The sequence below is a fragment of the Etheostoma cragini genome, chromosome 8 (assembly GCF_013103735.1).
Source record: "Etheostoma cragini isolate CJK2018 chromosome 8, CSU_Ecrag_1.0, whole genome shotgun sequence".
NCBI lineage: Eukaryota > Metazoa > Chordata > Actinopteri > Perciformes > Percidae > Etheostoma > Etheostoma cragini.
Window position 1 is genome coordinate 15,111,895 of NC_048414.1, and position 19,055 is coordinate 15,130,949.

The window sequence follows — 19,055 nt, forward strand, 5'->3', positions numbered from 1 at the left end:
AAACCTATGATGACTTTAGAAACTATGACATTGTCATTGATTAAATTTCCCAACTCAGTATTATATATTATTTAGTCAGACTTAGCTCCACAAATGCAAGCTACAACATTAAAACAGTGCTTTTACCCTTAGATTTTTACATTCGAAGGCTAGTATGTTAATAATGTTGTTTAACATTTATAGTTCTAAAAATCTAACACTGAAAAGGGCAGTTTTGCTTTCTAATGAGTACTTTAATGAGCACTACTTTTGATACTTCAATTGTAGTAGGGTAATACTTTTACCTGCAATTGAGTGTTGTTTTTTAAAATTATGGTATTGGTACTTTCACTGAAGTGAACCATCTTCCACTACAAGTCAACATGAGTACGTTTGGACATTCCCATCAACCGCCTCCAGATGGTGGCAGCGCATTTGTTTCCGGAAGTAGCCCATGTTGAGCGAAGAAGAGCAGACAGGAAGATGGTTGTATACTTCCTTTCACTGGTTTACGGATGTTGTTATGGTGCTCGGGCTTGAAATTCATGGCGGTGCTGCTGTAGCTTAGGTTGTCTTGGTTTCCCTTGCTCGTGAACATGAAGAGAAACGTCTGACTGACGTGTAACTTGGATTGAAGTCAATTTCCTTTATCGTTAAGATAATATGTAAAACTGACTCAGTGACCAGGACAGTAATTCAAATCATATGGTGAGTGAGTAGTCTCTTACTTCTTCCTCTGTTGTGATGCTAATAATGTCGCTTTGTTAACAACATTGCAGAGGTTACAGGAATTGTTGGGTACTTGTAAACGATAGCGTCAGTGTGGTCTAGACCTACTCTATCTGCAAAATAGCTCAAATAGCTCATGTTATAATTTGATACTATAATAAAATTGAATTGAATTGCTTGTACCGTGGAGTTTTCTCTTCCAGTCGTACATTTTAGCAAAACGTTCCATTTCACTCCTTGTCATCAATATATTGAGTTCAAAGAAAAAGAAGAGGTTAAGCACTGCATAAGCCACCGTTTATGAAAAGAAAGCAGATCCTTAACAATGATGGGTAAGGTCGGGGACCCATTAGAAGTGTATATAAACTCTTTATTTTAAAGCAAACAATATTTAAAAGAGCGGCTTAATTAAACATTTGTATAATTAATATATACAATTCATTTATTGTATAAATTGAATTTTTAATGTGTTTATTGATCCCCAATGGGGAAACTACAATTTGTCCACACTTTGTTAGTAACCACACAAAGTCCTAAACCCCACACACACACACACGCTCAAGATCTATACATGCACTAATGGAGAGATGGCAGAGTGAGTGGGCTGCCAGCTGAATCAACGTTGAGGGGTTGGGGGGATATAGTGCCTTGCTCAACAGCACCTTGCATTGCTAAGGAGGTGAAGTGGCATTTTTCCAGCCCCCAATCCACTCTCCCTACTTTTTGGTCCACACGGGGACTTGAACCAGTGACCCTCCGGTTCCCAACCCAACTCCCTATGGACTGAGCTACTGCCACCAATGAGGTTTTTTCTATGGTGTAGAGATGATGTTGAACTGAGGTCAGTGTGTGTGCGCATTAGGGGTGTGAATCTTCACTACTCTCACAATTCGATCCCGATTATCCTGTCAACGATTCGATCCGATTCAATATCAGGATGCATCACTATGCGTCACCTCTTTAATATTATTATTTATTGCTAAACATGGTTTTCATCAACAAATTTAAGCAGTCAGATATATGAACTTCCTTTTTTATTGTATCTGCTTTTAAACAAGACACTTCCGTGACTGCAACGGAGTCTAAACACAACAGACAAAAAAAATAAAAATAAAAAAGCAGCGACTAGAAAATCAACAAGTATCATCAATAGGTAATAATTGATCATGGCCTGTCATTGCATTAATGCAGAATTGTCCTCCCCCGCATCGCGATGCAGCGGTGCAATGATTTATTTCGACACCCCTAGTGTGCATGCGTGTGTTAGAAGGCTTTATTTTCTATGTATTTAGGTAAATGTCTAAAATTGTCTGTGGTAAATATGCCTGATGCCTATGTCAGATAACCAAGGCTTTACCCTTTTCCTTTATAGGTTCATCATTCTCTACTAAGAAATTGAGGATACCAGACAGAAAACCTAAATCATTCCAACAGTAAGTTAAAACGACAGCATTTGGATGTTTTATAAGCATAGCAATTTGTAGTCTTTCACACCGATTTCAATGTCTCTTTTGGCTGTGAAACTTGTTTAAGCACGATCAAATGTTGACTGCATATGCTAAGCAATTCCCTATAAAACATTGTGGTGCTTTGTTCTTTGCACAATTTCCAATGTCTTAAAGTTGTAGTCTGTAAGATTTGAGTTAGGTTGGTTCTAGTGGCAGCTTTGGCATTAAGATGTAGTGGTAGGCGCGCATTTGGGATTTCCGGATTTCCTTTAAAAACCAAAAAGATCAGAACGACTGAATGACGTTGGTAGATTGCAGCTCTCACCTGCGCGATGCCTTCACACAAATGCTCCAGTCCACACAGATAGCAGTGTAGTCTCAGATGAGCTAATACATTCATAAAAATGCGAGCAGCGTGGGGACATGCGCAGCCGTGGAGATGATAGCCTAACACGGTCAAACGTGCTAATGCAGCTATCACATTCCCCCCTGGGGCTATTCCAGCACTGTGTGAGCACTTAGCTTTAGCAGCCAAACTAGTGGAGATGTTACCCAGTGAACCCCCAGCCAGGGTAAAGTTAGTGCATTTAGCCAAGCTGCAGCGGGCATCTCACCAATGTGACACAAACACAGTACTAGCCACTGAGGCAGAATGTGACATAAACTTCAACTGATGAAGTGGAGGCCGAGGAAGAGCAGGCAGCAGACCCAGCTTTCCCCTTATTTGTCTCACCCGGGGAGGAAAGGGCCTAACGTCCCCTGGACCAGAGTTGGGTGCCTTACATTGCTAACATTAGTAGCTGACACAACATGGCTAACAGTAAACAACTAAACCCACCTGAGCATCAGAAAGGGCAGGAAAGAAAAACTTGAGCCCATACAGTATGTACTCCCTTTATTGATAAAATGGGGGGGGAAACGTAATGTTACGGGCCGGAGAGAGCCCGAAGTTCCCAATTTACAATGGGAGTACAATGGAACACAGCATAACGGGGAACTGTCAATCTCCACCCGGGCAGACGGGGAGAGACCAACCCCTGCTGACTGACTTAAAAAGCCTAACTAACTGTACACACACATTTGAATTTAGGGTGGGAAAGTCGCCATTGACACTCAGATCATGTTACTTGACAAAGCAGCAAATACAAGTGCTTTCATTAGTGGGTCACAGCACCATTGTTTTAACTCACTATTTCATAGATTTGAAGATAATTAACTGGATGAAAATCAGGGGACCTGTTTTCACCATAAGCCTTTAGTCTGGAAAACATCCAGTGCCATAGCTGTCATTTGAACTAGTCTGACCAACACAAAAACACACTCCTTTTTTCATTGTAGTGCCATATCGACGCGGTCGATCATCAATTAGAGAGGAATATGAAGAGCGCTTTTCAGCAATGGACTCAAGAGAGGTAAGGGAATATGCTAATTTGCATGGTCAAAATGTTTGAGTTGGACTAATTACTGGGGAAAAACTGGTTCTTTAACAATCTTTGGTTTCATGACGCTGTTTCTTATTTTGCAGTCTTGTGATTAGCTTTTCATGACCATGGTATAAAATTGTTGATTGTTCATTCACTTTTTTTTTTTACGGAAGTCACTCCTTAAGGGGACGTCAATGTTTCATGTAGGTCTGGCAATGCGAGATTACCTTTAACATAATGTAATAACTGCAAATTTCTAGCTGTTGATGTAAAGTAGCCATAAAATGCAATGATGCATGACATTTTGTTTACCATCAAGTACGTTATTCTTCAGTTTCTCCCCGCGTTCACGTCTCTCCCTCCATGTATGCCAGCTAGCTGAAATTATGTCTAAATGATGTATCAGGCAAGTGTATATTTAATATTTCATAGCTCTTTCATGATGAGACAATTTGTATCTGTCGTTAGAGAGCCTTGAAATATTGTGAAGTATGAATGTATGCTACATACGTGTTGCCCCAGTGTTGTTCAGGCTTGAATCCAGAAATGAGTTTATAATCAAATGCATTAAAAATATGACCATAACCAACTGTTTGAGATTGATAAAAGTTGCTGTTAATTTTCATTCAATAATTAACATTTGGAGTAAATTACATAGTTCTGTTTGGGCTATATAAGTTGTGAATGGTCATTCAAATTTTATTATGGGTCATCTAAAGCTTTTGATATTTTATCTATGATTAAGTGTGGGAACGCTGATCATAACATACTTTTAGACATTGAAATGTCATAGGAATAGGTAATTGTTTGATTTAAAATGATACTTCCAAACATTCCGTCTACAAATTTAATTTGTTTAAAAAGTAGCTATATTATTTAAAAAGTAATAAATGTGTCATTTCAGGTAAAGGTCCATCGAGTTGTCAATATTGTTGAAAAGAGGAATCCCATGCCCCGGCCACTTGTGGAATTTGACCGAGGTTTTAGTGATGACCAGTGGTACGGTGGTCCTCGGAATTACCCGGATCCAAGAGAATGTCCCGGTGAAGGCAGTTACCCACCCAAAGATCGCCAGTACTTTGATGGCAATTTTCGCAGAAATGCTTCACCCTCACGAAATGTAAGAGAGGCTTGGTATGGCTAATTTATAAAGTAACATCTGTTTTGTGTTACAGGTTGGGAAACAATAAGTTATAGGGCCACAGCCATAGTGAAGTGTCTGTTTAAGTGTTAAGTGTTTAAGAAAATCATTTTTAGCTGATTAAACAGAAACATTATAAAATGGCATACCAATGTGTATGACTCCAAATAATGTATGTCAGAAAGTTAACAACAGAATGGCATGCATTACTTTAATTGGGTTCTTGTAGGCCTTTCTGTAGTTCCCAACAACATCATCAATCATCAATTTGCCGACTTTTCCAATTAAAAGTTCCCCGTGGAGTTTTCTTAACAAATGTATTTTTATATTGAGTATTACTCACCAAAATGTAGTGTTTATCCTTGAGGTCTAAAATATGTTGATTGCATTTCCATCGTCATTTAAGACTTTGTACATTGTTAACATCCATGTCTACAAGGAAACCTCTTCGCAGTTGCTGGCATTGCAGCGTATTTTTATGTACTTCTGCAGCTTGTTGATCAGTGTAAAACCACTGGCAGGCATGCTAAAATGCATCCACCTGGACATAAACCAGATAAACAAAAACAAGGATCCACTCATAGATAACACCTCCATAAACTTCTAGAGGTCAATATCGCCATAGGGAACCTTAATGATTATTGTGATTGTGATTTTGTTTTTTAGGAGGGCCCGCACTCCCAACAGTCTTACGGCAGAGACGATTTGAGGCATCAGTTAGGTTCAAGGTAATTAGTATTGATTCTTCTACTAATTGACTGTTTGTTGGTCACGTCATGATTATCTCAGATTGTCAATTTCTTTACTGAATTAGTTGTGTAATGCATCATACTGCCCACAGGGTGGAGGCAGAGAGCTGTCTTTTAAAGGTGAATATTATTAGCTTGATAAATATTGATTGAAGACCAACATGGTGTGACTTTTTTTATGTAATATCATTGCGAAAATATGGGTTTTGAGTGTTGAATTATCTTTTTAAAGTATGTACTGTTACAATCCACCTTATAGTAAGTAATATAACATCTATCATTACAAAGTGTTGCTTTGGCCTATGCCTTGCTAGAAAAGCATAGCTTTGGAAATTATGATAAAGAAGCATAATTGAATTATCTGTGACCACACTGCTCTTGAGATAGTCTTGAGAGCTTAACCCCACACAGAGCAGCTAAATCCAGCGGGTATAACTCCTACATTAACAGACTCTTCTCACCCCAGCCACTTGAACATACCAACCGTTTACGGGCCCAGGCTCCCCTTTCCAGACTAGAGAGGGGGACAAAGGGCACTAGTGTCTACTCACTCAGCCAAACAACCCCATCCCCACCCCTTACTCCACCCTGAGAGGAAAAACAGCTGGACCACTCCCTCTTCAGTCCAAAACACACACACACACACACACACTTCTCAGAAATTCTGAGCAGTGCATGTCTTGTGTCTCTTTTGGTCCAATCTGCATTCACTTTAAACTTAGATTAAATTTATGTGAGATATATTCAAGTTCCAAATTACCCTAAAATCTGTCTGTTTAAATTTGTTTTCTACACAGAATAGGACTGAGGATTTGTGCCTCCATCACTTTTATTGGAAGTGCATAATGAATAGATATTTTGACAGCCAGGAGGAACAGGAGGAAGGATTACAACAACCAAAATCGGTGACTTTAAACGTGACTATTGTTTAAAGACAGACTTGGAGAACTGTCACAAACTTAAACCATCATTTAGTGGCACCCGTGTAGTAATTGTCCATTGTGTCATCAGAACAGTACAATAGCAGTGTTTATGGTTTAGGAAAAGTTTATGCTGTAGCTTCTCCTGTGACGAGGCAGCTGGTTGCGCACAACAAGGCAGGAAGTCTGTCCGTAGGATCCTTTCTTGCACAAGGTGCTACAGTTGTGATGGAGACGAGGGGAGGAAATATAAACCGACTCACTCTAGCCAAGCACAAGACAAAAACTTCAGGCTGTGTAAGCCCAAGCAAGCTTCTCAGTAATTTCAGTGCGGCCTGAGCAATGTTCATCCATCCCTCCAGTTAATCCAAGTACTCTTATTTTTAACGACGCCATGTTTTTGCTTTGTTGAGTTATCAAAAGAAGGAAAATGAAGACAAATGGTGTTTGTTTTGTCTCTTGGGACCCACAGTTATTTTTAGGCTTCATGAATTGATTGTCAGTATGACAAGTATACTTCATAACGTATATCTCTTCTTCTGCAATAGGGTATGGCCTTTTCAATATGTGTTATTTCTGAATGAAGGTCTGTCTGATAAATGCTTATTTTACTCTAATTAATATTTATTTTTTTCCAAAATGAACAAAACTTTTTTTTCTTCATTTGTAGCCGTCTGATGTTAGTTTTTTACTGCATGGATGGCAATTTAGTGTTTGGCAGAATGCAGGCTGGGTCTTGGCTACTTCAAATAGACCATGAGTCGTAAAAGTTTGAAGCCTTGTTAGACCTGCTCTTTATTTGAGATGTGGCTTGAGTTCAGGCAGAGGCCATGACAACCAGGTGCCTTTGGGTCATTTACACCTCTGGACCTAAAAGTTGTTGTTTGGACACAAGCTTTAAGCCTGGAAAATCATAAAAAATGTAGGTGCACCTAACACTGACTCAGTTCTTGTGCTAGGCCTATCACACGTTAGATACATGCATTTTACATTGCATGGTTGAATAACGAGTTTGGTGACAGTACTTTGTGACTTCAGGTCCATAGTTAGGCTTAACCATGGCTCAGCCTACAATTACAGACAGATAGGAGTAAAGGAAGACCAAAATTGGTCCAGCTGTCTGCCAACAGTTACATGGGCCAAAGTGGAAGATTGCCTCAATTCCACAAATTGATCAGTGCCCCACTGAGACTAAATTTAAGTCTTTGTGGTTTTGTTTTATATTTATTCTGTTTCAATTACTATCGTAAGGCGTTCACTGATGAATAGTTTTTCTTAATGAACCAGTAATGGTGAAAATGGATCTCTTTGAATTCACAATTAAAATACTCTTAATTTTTTTTAATCATATTTTCCTTGGACCCTTTTTTTTCTTTCTTCCATACAGATATTACCAGGTTGTGGAACAGCTTTGCCAGTGATTTGTCTGAATCTGTATTTCTTTTACGTTTTTTAGGAACAGTGGCAGAGGTAGTCCCTATTTCCGCAGCAGAGGTCGAGGGTCAGGCCCTCCTTTAAGGTCAGTGCCAAACAGAAAAGCCGAGTCACTGCCCCCGCATGGTTTTCTAGTATAAATGTATCAAACTGCCAAGAAGGGAGCTTCCAATCAAAATTTACACAATTATTAAAGGGCATATTATTATTATTATTATTATTATTATTATTATTATTATTATTATTATTATTGTTGTATTAAATGACATTCAAACACACCATCTCACTCAATGTGCACATGTGTTTTAAAACCATATTTATGAACAACCTGGCACTGCGAAAAGGTCTTTTTTTTCTTTTCTTTTAAAAATCTCACTCATTAGGAAAGTCTAAAAAGTTATGAAAGCTAGCTAAGTTTTTTTTCAGGTGAAGCTCCCTCAGAAGAATTAATAGCAAATATATCTGCAAATATTCGATAATTACATTTTAAGAAAGTAATATAAATTCACACATCCAGTATTATATCCTTTTTTTTAAGTGAAGGACAATTTTAAAATTATATTTCTTCCTCTTGCTGTCATACCCACACACAAATGGATACATACATGTATAGACATTGTCATCTAAAGCACTCAGGACTCCTACATTTGTTGATTGTTGCTTATTTCCGTAGAGAAGACCACGGTGACTACCGGAGCTCTCTATCTGTAGGAAAGCGGGATCGCTCTCCGGGAAGAAGGGACGCCCAGCCACTAGTACCTGCCCGCTCTGGATCAAACACCAGTAACAGGAGCTTCTCCCCCGACAGGGAGAAAGTCTTCAGCTACCAGCAGACGCACCAACGGCGTAAGTATTTAGCGGTCCATGGATCTCGTAAAGCCAAAGTTTACAGATTTGAAAAAGCTTCAGTTCCAATCTATCTTTCAAAAATAATGAAAGGAAGTGCTATTAGACAAACAGGAAGAGTTGTAGCAATGCTTTATTAATCATGTATGGCATTGACCCTTTCTTATGAAATTGATTTGTTTGTTGAGTCTATTAGCTTTTTTACAAAGCATGTTTATGTCGTACATGGATCCACCCTTCTAATGAATATCAATAATGAAACCGTGGCGTAATAGCCAAGGCGGAGAAAACACTCTCAACCTCTGTCTTACATCTTTGTTTTTAAACTTTTTGCAAGAAACTAGCAGTGACAGACTTGGCTCTCTGACTTGCTGCCCGAGTGGAATGTACGACATCCAATAACACGGCACCACTCTGAACTACCTGGCACTCTGTGATAGGCCACAGCCTGCAAAAACCTGAAGGAGCACCTATAATGGGAGCGCAACAGTGGAGTTGTGAATTTACCCATATCTAGTACAATGTTTGTCCCTGCAGCTGTTATACCCTCTGTAATGAGTACAAAAGAGGCCATTTTCCCATTTCACAGGGGCATACGTATAATTATAATGTCTAAAAGTTTTAAGCCATTCCAGGTGAAGCATCTGTTTTCAGAGGTGGTGTGTAATGCGAAGGGTCAGGGTGTGCTGAAACACGTTAAGATGTTAATTGCACTAACACCACACACACTTTCAAGGCTGGTAAAAAGGATACTCTTGGTTTATTGGGGCGGTTTGGCTTTGGATTCAGAACCTGACCCTTTCTTCTGGGAGAAAGCAGTTCATGCACTAGCTTAACGATGCCTTCAAAATCAAGTCAAGTCAGCTTTATTGTCAATTTCTTCACATATACTAGACATGCAGAGGAATCCAAAGTTTTTTTCCTCACCGTCCCCCATGACAAAAACAGATAAGACAGACACTCTTACCACAAGGTAAAAACAAAAGTGCTCAACAGAGAGGGACATTTTTAACACCAAGACCGTAAAAGGCAACAATATTTACAAGACAACAAGACAAAAAACACAAGAATGTTATGAGCAGAAAATGCAACAGTTCAACAGAAGCAACTCCAGAAGATTTTTTTTGGAGGGGGGTGTGCTGAGTGAGGGGGTAGAGAGAGGAGTAAATTCAATTTCCTGACAACCTGGTGGATAAAGCTGTTCACTAGTCTGGTGGAGCGGGCACTGAGGCTTCTATATCTCCTCCCATGGGGCAGGAGGCTGAAATGAGTTTGTGCAGGATGGCTGTCATTGCTCACAATCATCACTTTAGGTCTGTCATTTGACACGCTTTCTTTTGTGACTTCTACAAGCTTTAGAAGTTTTAATGTATTTATTTCAAGTCCCGTCTTAGCAATGTTGAGCTCCTAAAAAGTCATGGATTCACATTTGATAAAAATGTAGTTTAAAGTGATCTGACATTAGCAATATTATTAGTCTTAGACAAGGCAGTGTGGACAGTAATTTCTTAGGGCGATGATGACGTGCCACTTTGAAGATGCAATAAAACTGTGAGAAAACAGTTGTACTTCCCAGCTCCACTGCCATCTGGGACAACAATTACACCAGCACAGCAAAGTACACACAAATAGACTTTTAGTGATTGGGTATGTATGCTTAGCTTCGTCATGCACACAGTCTTTTTACAAAATCTTGGTCAATGATGACTGAGTCCACCACCTGCAAGGCTTGGTGTAATGTTCTGGTGAACTGTCAGTGGAAAACCTTTGTGTCCTTGTGGACTGTCCTTGTGAACTCCATTCACAAAATTAAAGTCTATTACAACGTGGACTGTCACCTAGAGAGTGTTTTCAAACTAGTTGTGCCTCTGGAATCAAACACGTGGATGTGTGTTGGAATCACCCCTCTGACTAAAACATTTAGCATCTATAACCACCTCCCCCCACATATTTCCAGTATCATAATTAGGCTGGCTACGTCCAACAGTTATTGTCTAAATGTGTCCACTGTTATACCCATTTCAACAATTTGAACATCAAGACCCTCTGTACTACAATATGATTCTGTAAAATAATCGATTGTCCAATTTACATCGATCTTTGGTTGAGTGATCGGATATCCATTAATAAAATCTAGAAATAGATCTTTTAATATATGCCTTTTCACCACGGATATATAGCTAAAAAGTACAGGTTACTTCTTACTTGCAAAATTTACAGCATTCGTTCTCTGGGATTCAGTTTTACATCCAAGGAACATTGGTATTGTAACTGAAATTCCCGCAATCTAATTGACATCTGAGTGTCCAGCTTTTTTGGAGTCTTTGTGGGTCCCTGAGAGAGCACCACCTGGGTTCTGCATAGTCCCCACTGAGACTGCCCATGAAGTGCCCATATTATTAAAAAAAAAAAAACATTTTTCCTGGGATTTGGGGTGTTATTTTGTGTTTCCGGGGCTTCCACACACATACAAACTTGGAAAAAAAAATGTCCATGCTTTTTGAGTGAGATGTGGGTTTCTGGATGTCCTCTGCCTTCAGTCTCCCGGTGAGCTGTGCAAAATCTGCATGACTTTCTACGTCACTAGCTGTGACGAGGTGGCTAATTGTAGCAAATGCTAGTGCTAGCATGCTAGTACGTTCTCAATGGCAAAACTTCTACAACACACACTAGTTCACCATAATCTACAAAACAACAACTTTCATGTCCCTGTTCTGCAGGTCTTCCACAAGTGCACCCTCATTTAGAAGAAGTCTACCAGCTAGTCCTGCCTTGTACTGACCAAAGTTGGAGAGAGAGTGCTTTAAAGGGTGCTTTAAATTAAGATGGAGGTTTTATCTTGTCTTAATCATTGTGGAGATAGCTTCAGTGAAACCAAACAACTTGGTCACATTTGTTTTTTTCCAGACAGATCGGAACCAGTAGAGGACAATATTTCAATTTCGGCACAGCTGAACTCCTCAACCACTATTTCGGGAGAGGATTCAACCAGGGAGTATTAAAAAAAAACATTGATATATATATACTTTCCAGCTGCCTCATGAGGCCTTGGCTTCACGATTGTGCACAATGACGAGAGTAATTGTTTGATGTCTTACAGTAGAAAGGATGCTCCCCCAGGTTTTATTTTTAATACAGAGCAAAATAAGATAAAAGACTGCTGTGGTCGCCCACATGTATTCTTTAAATAAACCCCTTTTGGTGGTCATGGTGGTTTCCCCTTAGCCAGACCTTTTTATTTACAATAGTTATCTGAGGAGAGTCATCTGCATGTTTTCTTCCTGTTCTTTCCAGTAATGATACTTTCTCCATAGATAAGACCAGTTTGCCGACGAGCCACACTCCTAGCAGCTCTGTGGAGGAGACTCCTCACAGCTCTGGATCTTCAAAGGTAAAGCAGCATGTGATGGTAATCGCAACCTGCTCTTACAAGAAACATGTTGCAGTGGGTAAAGAAAAGAATGAAATGGAATATAGCAGCATCTACTGAATTTGTACCGTTGCACCTCATGCTTGAAGCAATCTCAATGACGTGAGCTGTGCAGAGGTGTGTCTATATATATATATATATATATATATATATATATATATATATATATATATACACACACACACTACAATTACCTACAATTATCATCTTTACCTTTTTAATAAGCATAACAACACCTTTGGTAGAACGTATTTTCTCCCTCAGCAAGACAAATGGAGTTTCATATTACATAATCGTTTTTATTGTAATTAACAAAGCTCACGTATAAAACACTTTTCGGAAGCAAATTCGCAGGTCTTAGAGTGTCTTTACTTTATAACTTTATAGCAGTGACAGTGTAACTTTTACATATAACTGTACAGTATATTGTTACCGTATATACAGAACATGTGTCGATTTTGGGCCTAAAACAGGCAAAAACACCAGTATGGTACTGGAAAGACTAAAATTACATAAAAAAAAAAGAATGTTCCTTGATTCCTGGACATTTAGGTCAAGTTTCCTGAAACTGTATGTATAACCAATTGATCTATTTGTGTCAGTGGGCCTTTAATAAGAGAGATGTACTGTATATGTTACCCCTCTTCTGTTTACTGTTGACATGCGGTATGCATAATGAGACATGTACCAAAACAAGAACTTAACACCTGCATGAGAGCAGGGTTGTCTCTATTATTTGAAACACTTTGAAATCAGAGCCAGCTTCTAAACCTGGTGACCTCCGTTCTAACCCTTGACTTTTGACCCGCCAGGAAAGAAGTCCTGCATTTGCTACGGAGACAGAGGAGGTGGTTGCTGCCAGCATGGAGCCAAAGCTGACACCAGAGGAAGACCTCAAGGCTCGCCGGTTGGAGGCCATTAAGGCTAAGGCGCTTGAAATTGAGAAGGTAGTAAGATTTTCTTCATAAAACAAACCTAACTTATATGGATTCTCCATATTGTAACTTGTCTCGCACTGTACCGCTGGGACATTGTAACCCCAAAACTGAGGCTCTGAATGGGTTAGCTTTACTTTGTGGTACAGTGTGGTGGCTTTACCCTGATTTCAAGGTGCATCACGTATCCAGAAAACCTTTTACACTGGCTTTATGATTTGGCTGAGAGTCAAGGGGTTGTTGTAAAAGGTGTACATGTATAAATGTGCCCTTGGCATGCTGAATTTAATAATCAACAAACTGAGAGCTATTTTTTTAGTGTAGACAAGGTGGATAAGTCAGCAGAAAAGTCCTTAGCACCTGAGGTTGTGATGCCTTTTGTGGCCTGCTATTTGGAGTTGCACTTTTTTCCCTCCCCTTCATCGCTCTGCACTACAGTACCACTTATCTGTTCCCGTTAAAGCAGGGCAGGAATTGCCCTGCAGGATGCAGTTGGCCCACCCACAGTGTGGTACGTCTCTTGGCATTAGCACACATATGCTTACCCTGCCATTTCCAACTGCTTCTACAGACGTGGTGAGAGGCAGAAACCTCTACCGTGTCTTTACTGTAACATCTGCCCCAGGCTCAGTTAAACACACACACCGATCCATCGCCGCTGTGTATTGCCAAATTGAGCCGACCAGGTAGTGGGCAGAGCTTTATTAATCTCGCACTGGGGAAATTTCTGCGCTACAGGAGCTCAAAATAATAAAAAAGTACGCACGGAACGGCTGCACAGCAGTTAGTGCTAAACAAGTTTGTCACACCTAAATGAAGTACTCCGTCAATTTCTTGTCTTTCCTGAATGTGCTATATGTCTGACGAGCAAGGTCTTAATACTGTGTATACATCGCTGTTAGCATGGACATTATCACATTTGAAAATCAAACAAATCCTTTTGACATTGTCAACATCCCTGCTTGTGACATTGATTGTCATGGCATTTAAAAAATGTAATCACTACAGGTGCAATGTTCAGCATGCAGGTTTTTTTTGTAAATCTTGTGAAGCAACAAGATGAACAATGGAGCAATTTATCGTATTTTTGGGACTGATGAAGAACAAATTTGAGCATGTACAATAACAACAAATATAAAATCAAAACTTAGCTACCTTAATTGCCTGAGAGTCATCTTAAGAGAAGTTCGTTCATTCATTCATCATCCCAATCAGCGCAAATGAAACATATCCATTTCAACTCTTAGCCCCTCCATTGAGAGGTCCGGTTTGCAACTTGAGTGATTAAAATGGCTCTTTTAATATCCCCTAATGTGTACCAGCTCTCAAGTCATTACCCCACTTCCCTTATTATGCAGGACCCCTGCTTGCATCAATGCTCATTTAAACAGAGCCTCACTAAATGTCCATGTGAGTGCCTTATGTATAATCACACTCTAACCCCCAACCCCCCACCCGGTACCCCAGCACACTCATGTCATGTTCACAATTTCGACCTCCACAAACATCCGATTTGGGCTGAAGCCCACTTTTTAGGGCTTCTCCTTAGGGCCCCCAGTGTTGCTGTTTCTCTTGGGGCTCCAGCCCATCCTGTGTGGCCCCTTAGTATCTGACTTAAAGATCAGCTCATGGCTCCCTCTCTGGGGGGGGGCTCTCTTCAACCTTTTCACACAACAAGCAGAGCTTTCTCAGGTCAAAAGCACCCTTCTGGTTTGTTTAAGCAACATGGTGGCAATTTCTACAAACATTGCAGGCTGATTAAAGTAACTCAGATTGTTCAGTGCTCTAATACATGTGGAGTAATGCTCTTCATCTCACACACATCTATAATATAATATATATGCAAAGTCACGCGCATATAAATGTACGCACATGATAGACCATAGTCTCCAGTACCAATAAGGGAAATTTCATAATTTGAGTTCATAGTTCATCATAAGGCCACTTTTTCCAGCCCTTTCCTCAAGGCTTTCAAGTGTGTAAAACTGTGTACAGGATATAATGAAGTGAAAATGTAATCACTGTCAACAAAGGTTGCAGCTTGGGGAAAGCTTAGGAAGGTTTTGTTTTGAAAGATGGCAAACATAATCAACCCTAAGTGATTAAAGGGGTACTGGTTTGTGGGACGTACACCACATGTTAGTGTCTCATTTAGTCCTTGTTTCCTCTCAGATCTTCAAACCTGGAACCAATCTTTGCCTCTCCTGAATAATGATCACTTAGTGAAGATGTTTAACAAAGGAGAAATCTGCACCCAAGAGGCAGTGGTGTGGAAATCCACCTATGTGATGTTAAATAAAGATCATATGAAAAGGTTAATAAAAGCCTGGAAAGAGACTCTTACAGCATGTAGACAGATGGAAACCTGTGTTGTTGATCGAAGAAAACCTGTGTTGTTGAATGAAGTTGACCCTAAGCTTAGCTGGCCACACGTGTCGTGAGTCTCTCACTTCCATGCGGTCAAGGCTAAAGACTATCATTATGTGGGGCCGCAAATTCGCTTGACATGATGTGCAGACATTAAATCATCAGCATGAGTCCAAACATCTCCCACAGTCTGGGATATTTCTGTCGGAGTTTACGCGACGTGCCTTCCTCTGTTTGTGTACAATGCATGTTGTAATACAGTGATAATAACTTGTATTGCTATAATATCCATAGTCATAATAGTTATTTTACCCTGCCATAACATTTGATTTTCCCTTTAACAAGAGCAAACATGGTTTGAATTGTATGTACTGTACCACAGAATCTGGCTTAGGGCTGCGGGAATTATCAGATAGGTGTGCATCAGTTATCTGAACGTGCTGTATCTAGTTCAGCAGGGGAATTATCAAGGGAGAGAGAAATGAAATTTTAAAAAAGCCATGAAGGAGAATTGAAGTGAGCTAATCATTGTAATTAGCAGGTAGAGCAGAAAATGTAGACCCTTAATTTTCTCCCACCAAGAGGGGTGTATATGTCTGTGTGTGTGTGTGTCATTTTATAATTTCACAATATTATTTAGCCTACTTTAGTCCTAGTCTGAATCACGTAATTCAAGATGAATTGTACACCTGGGATGTTTTTCTCCCTGGCAAGATGTATGCTCAATAGCCTCTCTTTTAGACCTTTGCTTTAGGGCCTTTCTTTTGCTTGAAAACATGTGTGCGTTTCCCATGTGGCACGTGTTTCCATCCTTATTGTTCCAAAACTGAATGTCATGTTGTTTTTTTTCTTTGACCTTTTTTGTGTGTTCAAAGTACCGCCTAGCCAAGCTCCCTGCCCGGTTTTGATGGAAAACATTATCTTAATACTGACTGACAAATTTCTTTAATTAGATTTATACTCACAGTCATATATTGGATTTTCTTTCTTTTCTCTCTCGGTTGTGACAGTCATACACTTCAGTAAATTAAAGATTAAAGACACATTTCCTGCTTAAAACCTTCATGAAATTCTCATCAAGTACAGTTAAGTCATGGAACAGTGATATCATTTATGAAAGTTCTCGTGATCGCTATAAAAGTTGATGGATACATGATCATGAGTTAGCGTAAATACACATTATGTAATGTGTATCTAGGCAAAGACACAGCAATTGTGGTTCTAAATTTGCCCATAACTGACAGAACCCTGGAATATAGCCGTTTAACCGGTTAACCTCACATTCTGCTCAAGACTGGACTCTGATTTAAGTTGACAGGCAGCATTTTTCTTTTCAAATTTAACAAAGCTGATGGCTTGTGTTTTTATTGCATTTAACAGACAGTTAATGTTTCCTGAGATACTGTCATCTGATTTTGTTCTGCGAAAGCCTACGTTCTTGAAATGGTTCTGCAGTCTGAACATGACACGGATATTCAGTTCCTACAGGAAGCTGCAACCATTCAAGTCATTACTTCAAAGAAGTAGATGATATCTCTAGACCCTTCAGTAGAAGTCAACCCTACTGCTGAGTAAATAATACAAAGCATGGTCTCTAAAAATAGATATGTTGGTGGTTTTATGTTTTGGGAGGTAAATATGTCCACTTTGACCACATATATTAGCCGGTTTTTGTTTATGTAAGTGTAATAATATTTACTGGTAATAGTATTGAATGTCTTAGACTTCGACTTCTCTTTATTAATCATTTTGGGATGACTCCTGCGAGGAGTCTTACTTGTAGTGGCCAAGGGTAGTGGCTGTTTGAAGATATGAGAAGCCTTCTGTCTGCGCCAGTGGCTCTAAGTTGAGGGGAGAGGTGATCTTGGCTGCTTTAACTCATCCTTGGAGGACGCCGATGTCCCAGACTGCTCTTTGGCAGGCTGTTGTAGCCCTAAACATCTAGGGTGGCTTCAGTGCAGGGCCTCACATTTAGCCTTTTTTCTCCAGGTGATAAAGATGTTGTGAGCTTGCACCTGGGACTCTAATAAAGGATTTAACAGCCATCTTGGGTCAGCAGTAAAATCTGAGAGGGATGTGAGAGCTTGTTACAATGTGGTGTGAAAGAATGCTACGGCACCAGTAACATACTCTGACACCTCATGTCCTTTTTGTTATGGGTGGACATGCACAAATTCACACAGCTGTTTTGGAAAACACCAATTTACCAGAACTGGGTTTTTTTAAGGTCACAGCTTGGCGTTGACAAAAATCTGGTCTGTAGTAAGTGTCGGATAGAGAGGCTTACTTATTTGTGCGGTCAGTTGAAATTTCCTTTAGTATAATATTACATCTTTATGCAATAAGTATTCTCTGTGCATAAAATACCTATATAATGAGGTGCTCTGTGTTGTACCTAGGCCAAAGACTCACAATACCAGAGCCACTTTTTAATTTGGTGTTCAGCCTTTGAAGTAAACGCACAGTAATAGTCAAAGGCACTATCGTGGTTACAGCCTAAAACTCAGCCCAACCACACCACAAAAGTGAATACTGGATGGCTTTGCCCTTAGGTCGTGTTTTTTTTAGTATTATTATTAGCTTCAAGTAAATTCAATGTATGAATGACCCTTTAATTTATTGCTCTGGAAACATTCAGAGTGCCTCAAGAACAGATCAGTTTATAACGGTCCAACAACAAAAGGTGGACTACAACTGGGCACTACATACTTCATTGTATCATTATCAATGTTGACATTCTTGATGTGATTGTTTTATGTTCAGCACTACAGGCAGGACTGTGAGACATTCCGCACAGTGGTGAAGATGTTGGTGACCAAGGAACCCAGTTTGGACAATCTTCTCCAGGCTCCACTGGATGAGAACCTGCTGGAGATCAAACAGCGCTGCCTGGATTCCCTCAGGCACTTTGTGAAGGAGCTGGATGAGGTATTAGAGCAGCCGGACTCCTCGGCATAAGCCACAGGTCATAAAACAATAAAATTAGTGTTTTAATTATGTTCTTTTAATCAAATAATTGTAACCGATTAATTTTCAAATGTATTATTAAGTAAAGACAGGATATCTGGCGGTGGCACTTTTCCACTTGCTGAAATATAATAGGATTTAAGACTCAATGCTCTATTAAATAATTGTTCCAATGGATACAGTGACATACCTATATATTATTAGTAAAATCAAAGGGCATAAAACACAGTGTCTAACCTCCAGCAGTGTTTTTACCAATGTCAATTTATTACATTAAGTCAATTACTGATGACATTTTAAATGGATATAAATGAAATATTAGCTTGGTCTTATTGTTCTCAATTATTCTGTAAGAACGATAGTAGAAAAAATGAAATGATAAATAATGATACTTTCCTACACAACCTTTTAGTCTCTCTTTAGTGATATGAATTATGTATAATTTGTGATTCCAGCATCTGTATTTCTTGCACATAAGGATGCAAGAGCAACTACTGCTAACTGTGACAAGTATTCTCGTACTAGTATTGAAGGGTCCAATATTATACGCTGTTTCACAGTGCAGCCCTTTTTAAATAAAGTAGGGTATGACTTTTTTGTCTTCTTTTAAGTTGTAATCAGCTTATCATAATTTTAATTTTTGGTTAAACTTTTGTAAATAAAAGCTTGGATTAAATAATGTCTCC

The 19,055-nt window shown here is 39.4% G+C and overlaps 1 protein-coding gene and 1 long non-coding RNA gene across 2 annotated transcripts; both read left to right on the forward strand.

The window, feature by feature from the left end:
* Positions 1–534: 534 nt before the first annotated feature.
* On the forward strand, positions 535–18,553 carry LOC117949447 (periphilin-1). The gene is made up of 10 exons (XM_034879750.1): positions 535–687; positions 2,081–2,141; positions 3,495–3,568; positions 4,485–4,700; positions 5,388–5,449; positions 7,847–7,909; positions 8,498–8,670; positions 11,985–12,061; positions 12,913–13,047; positions 18,166–18,553. Coding segments are annotated over exons 2-10 (996 nt in total). The 5' UTR covers positions 535–687; positions 2,081–2,140; the 3' UTR covers positions 18,361–18,553.
* LOC117949478 lies at positions 14,045–18,060 on the forward strand. Its single transcript, XR_004657697.1, has 2 exons — positions 14,045–17,118; positions 17,174–18,060. It is a non-coding gene; the product is annotated as an uncharacterized LOC117949478 (long non-coding RNA).
* Positions 18,554–19,055: the final 502 nt, after the last annotated feature.

Coding starts and splice junctions, on each gene's coding strand:
- LOC117949447 (XM_034879750.1), top strand. Junction 4,701..5,387: donor ATGCTTCACCCTCACGAAAT/GTAAGAGAGGCT, acceptor TTTGTTTTTTAG/GAGGGCCCGCACTCCCAACA. Junction 5,450..7,846: donor AGGCATCAGTTAGGTTCAAG/GTAATTAGTATT, acceptor TACGTTTTTTAG/GAACAGTGGCAGAGGTAGTC.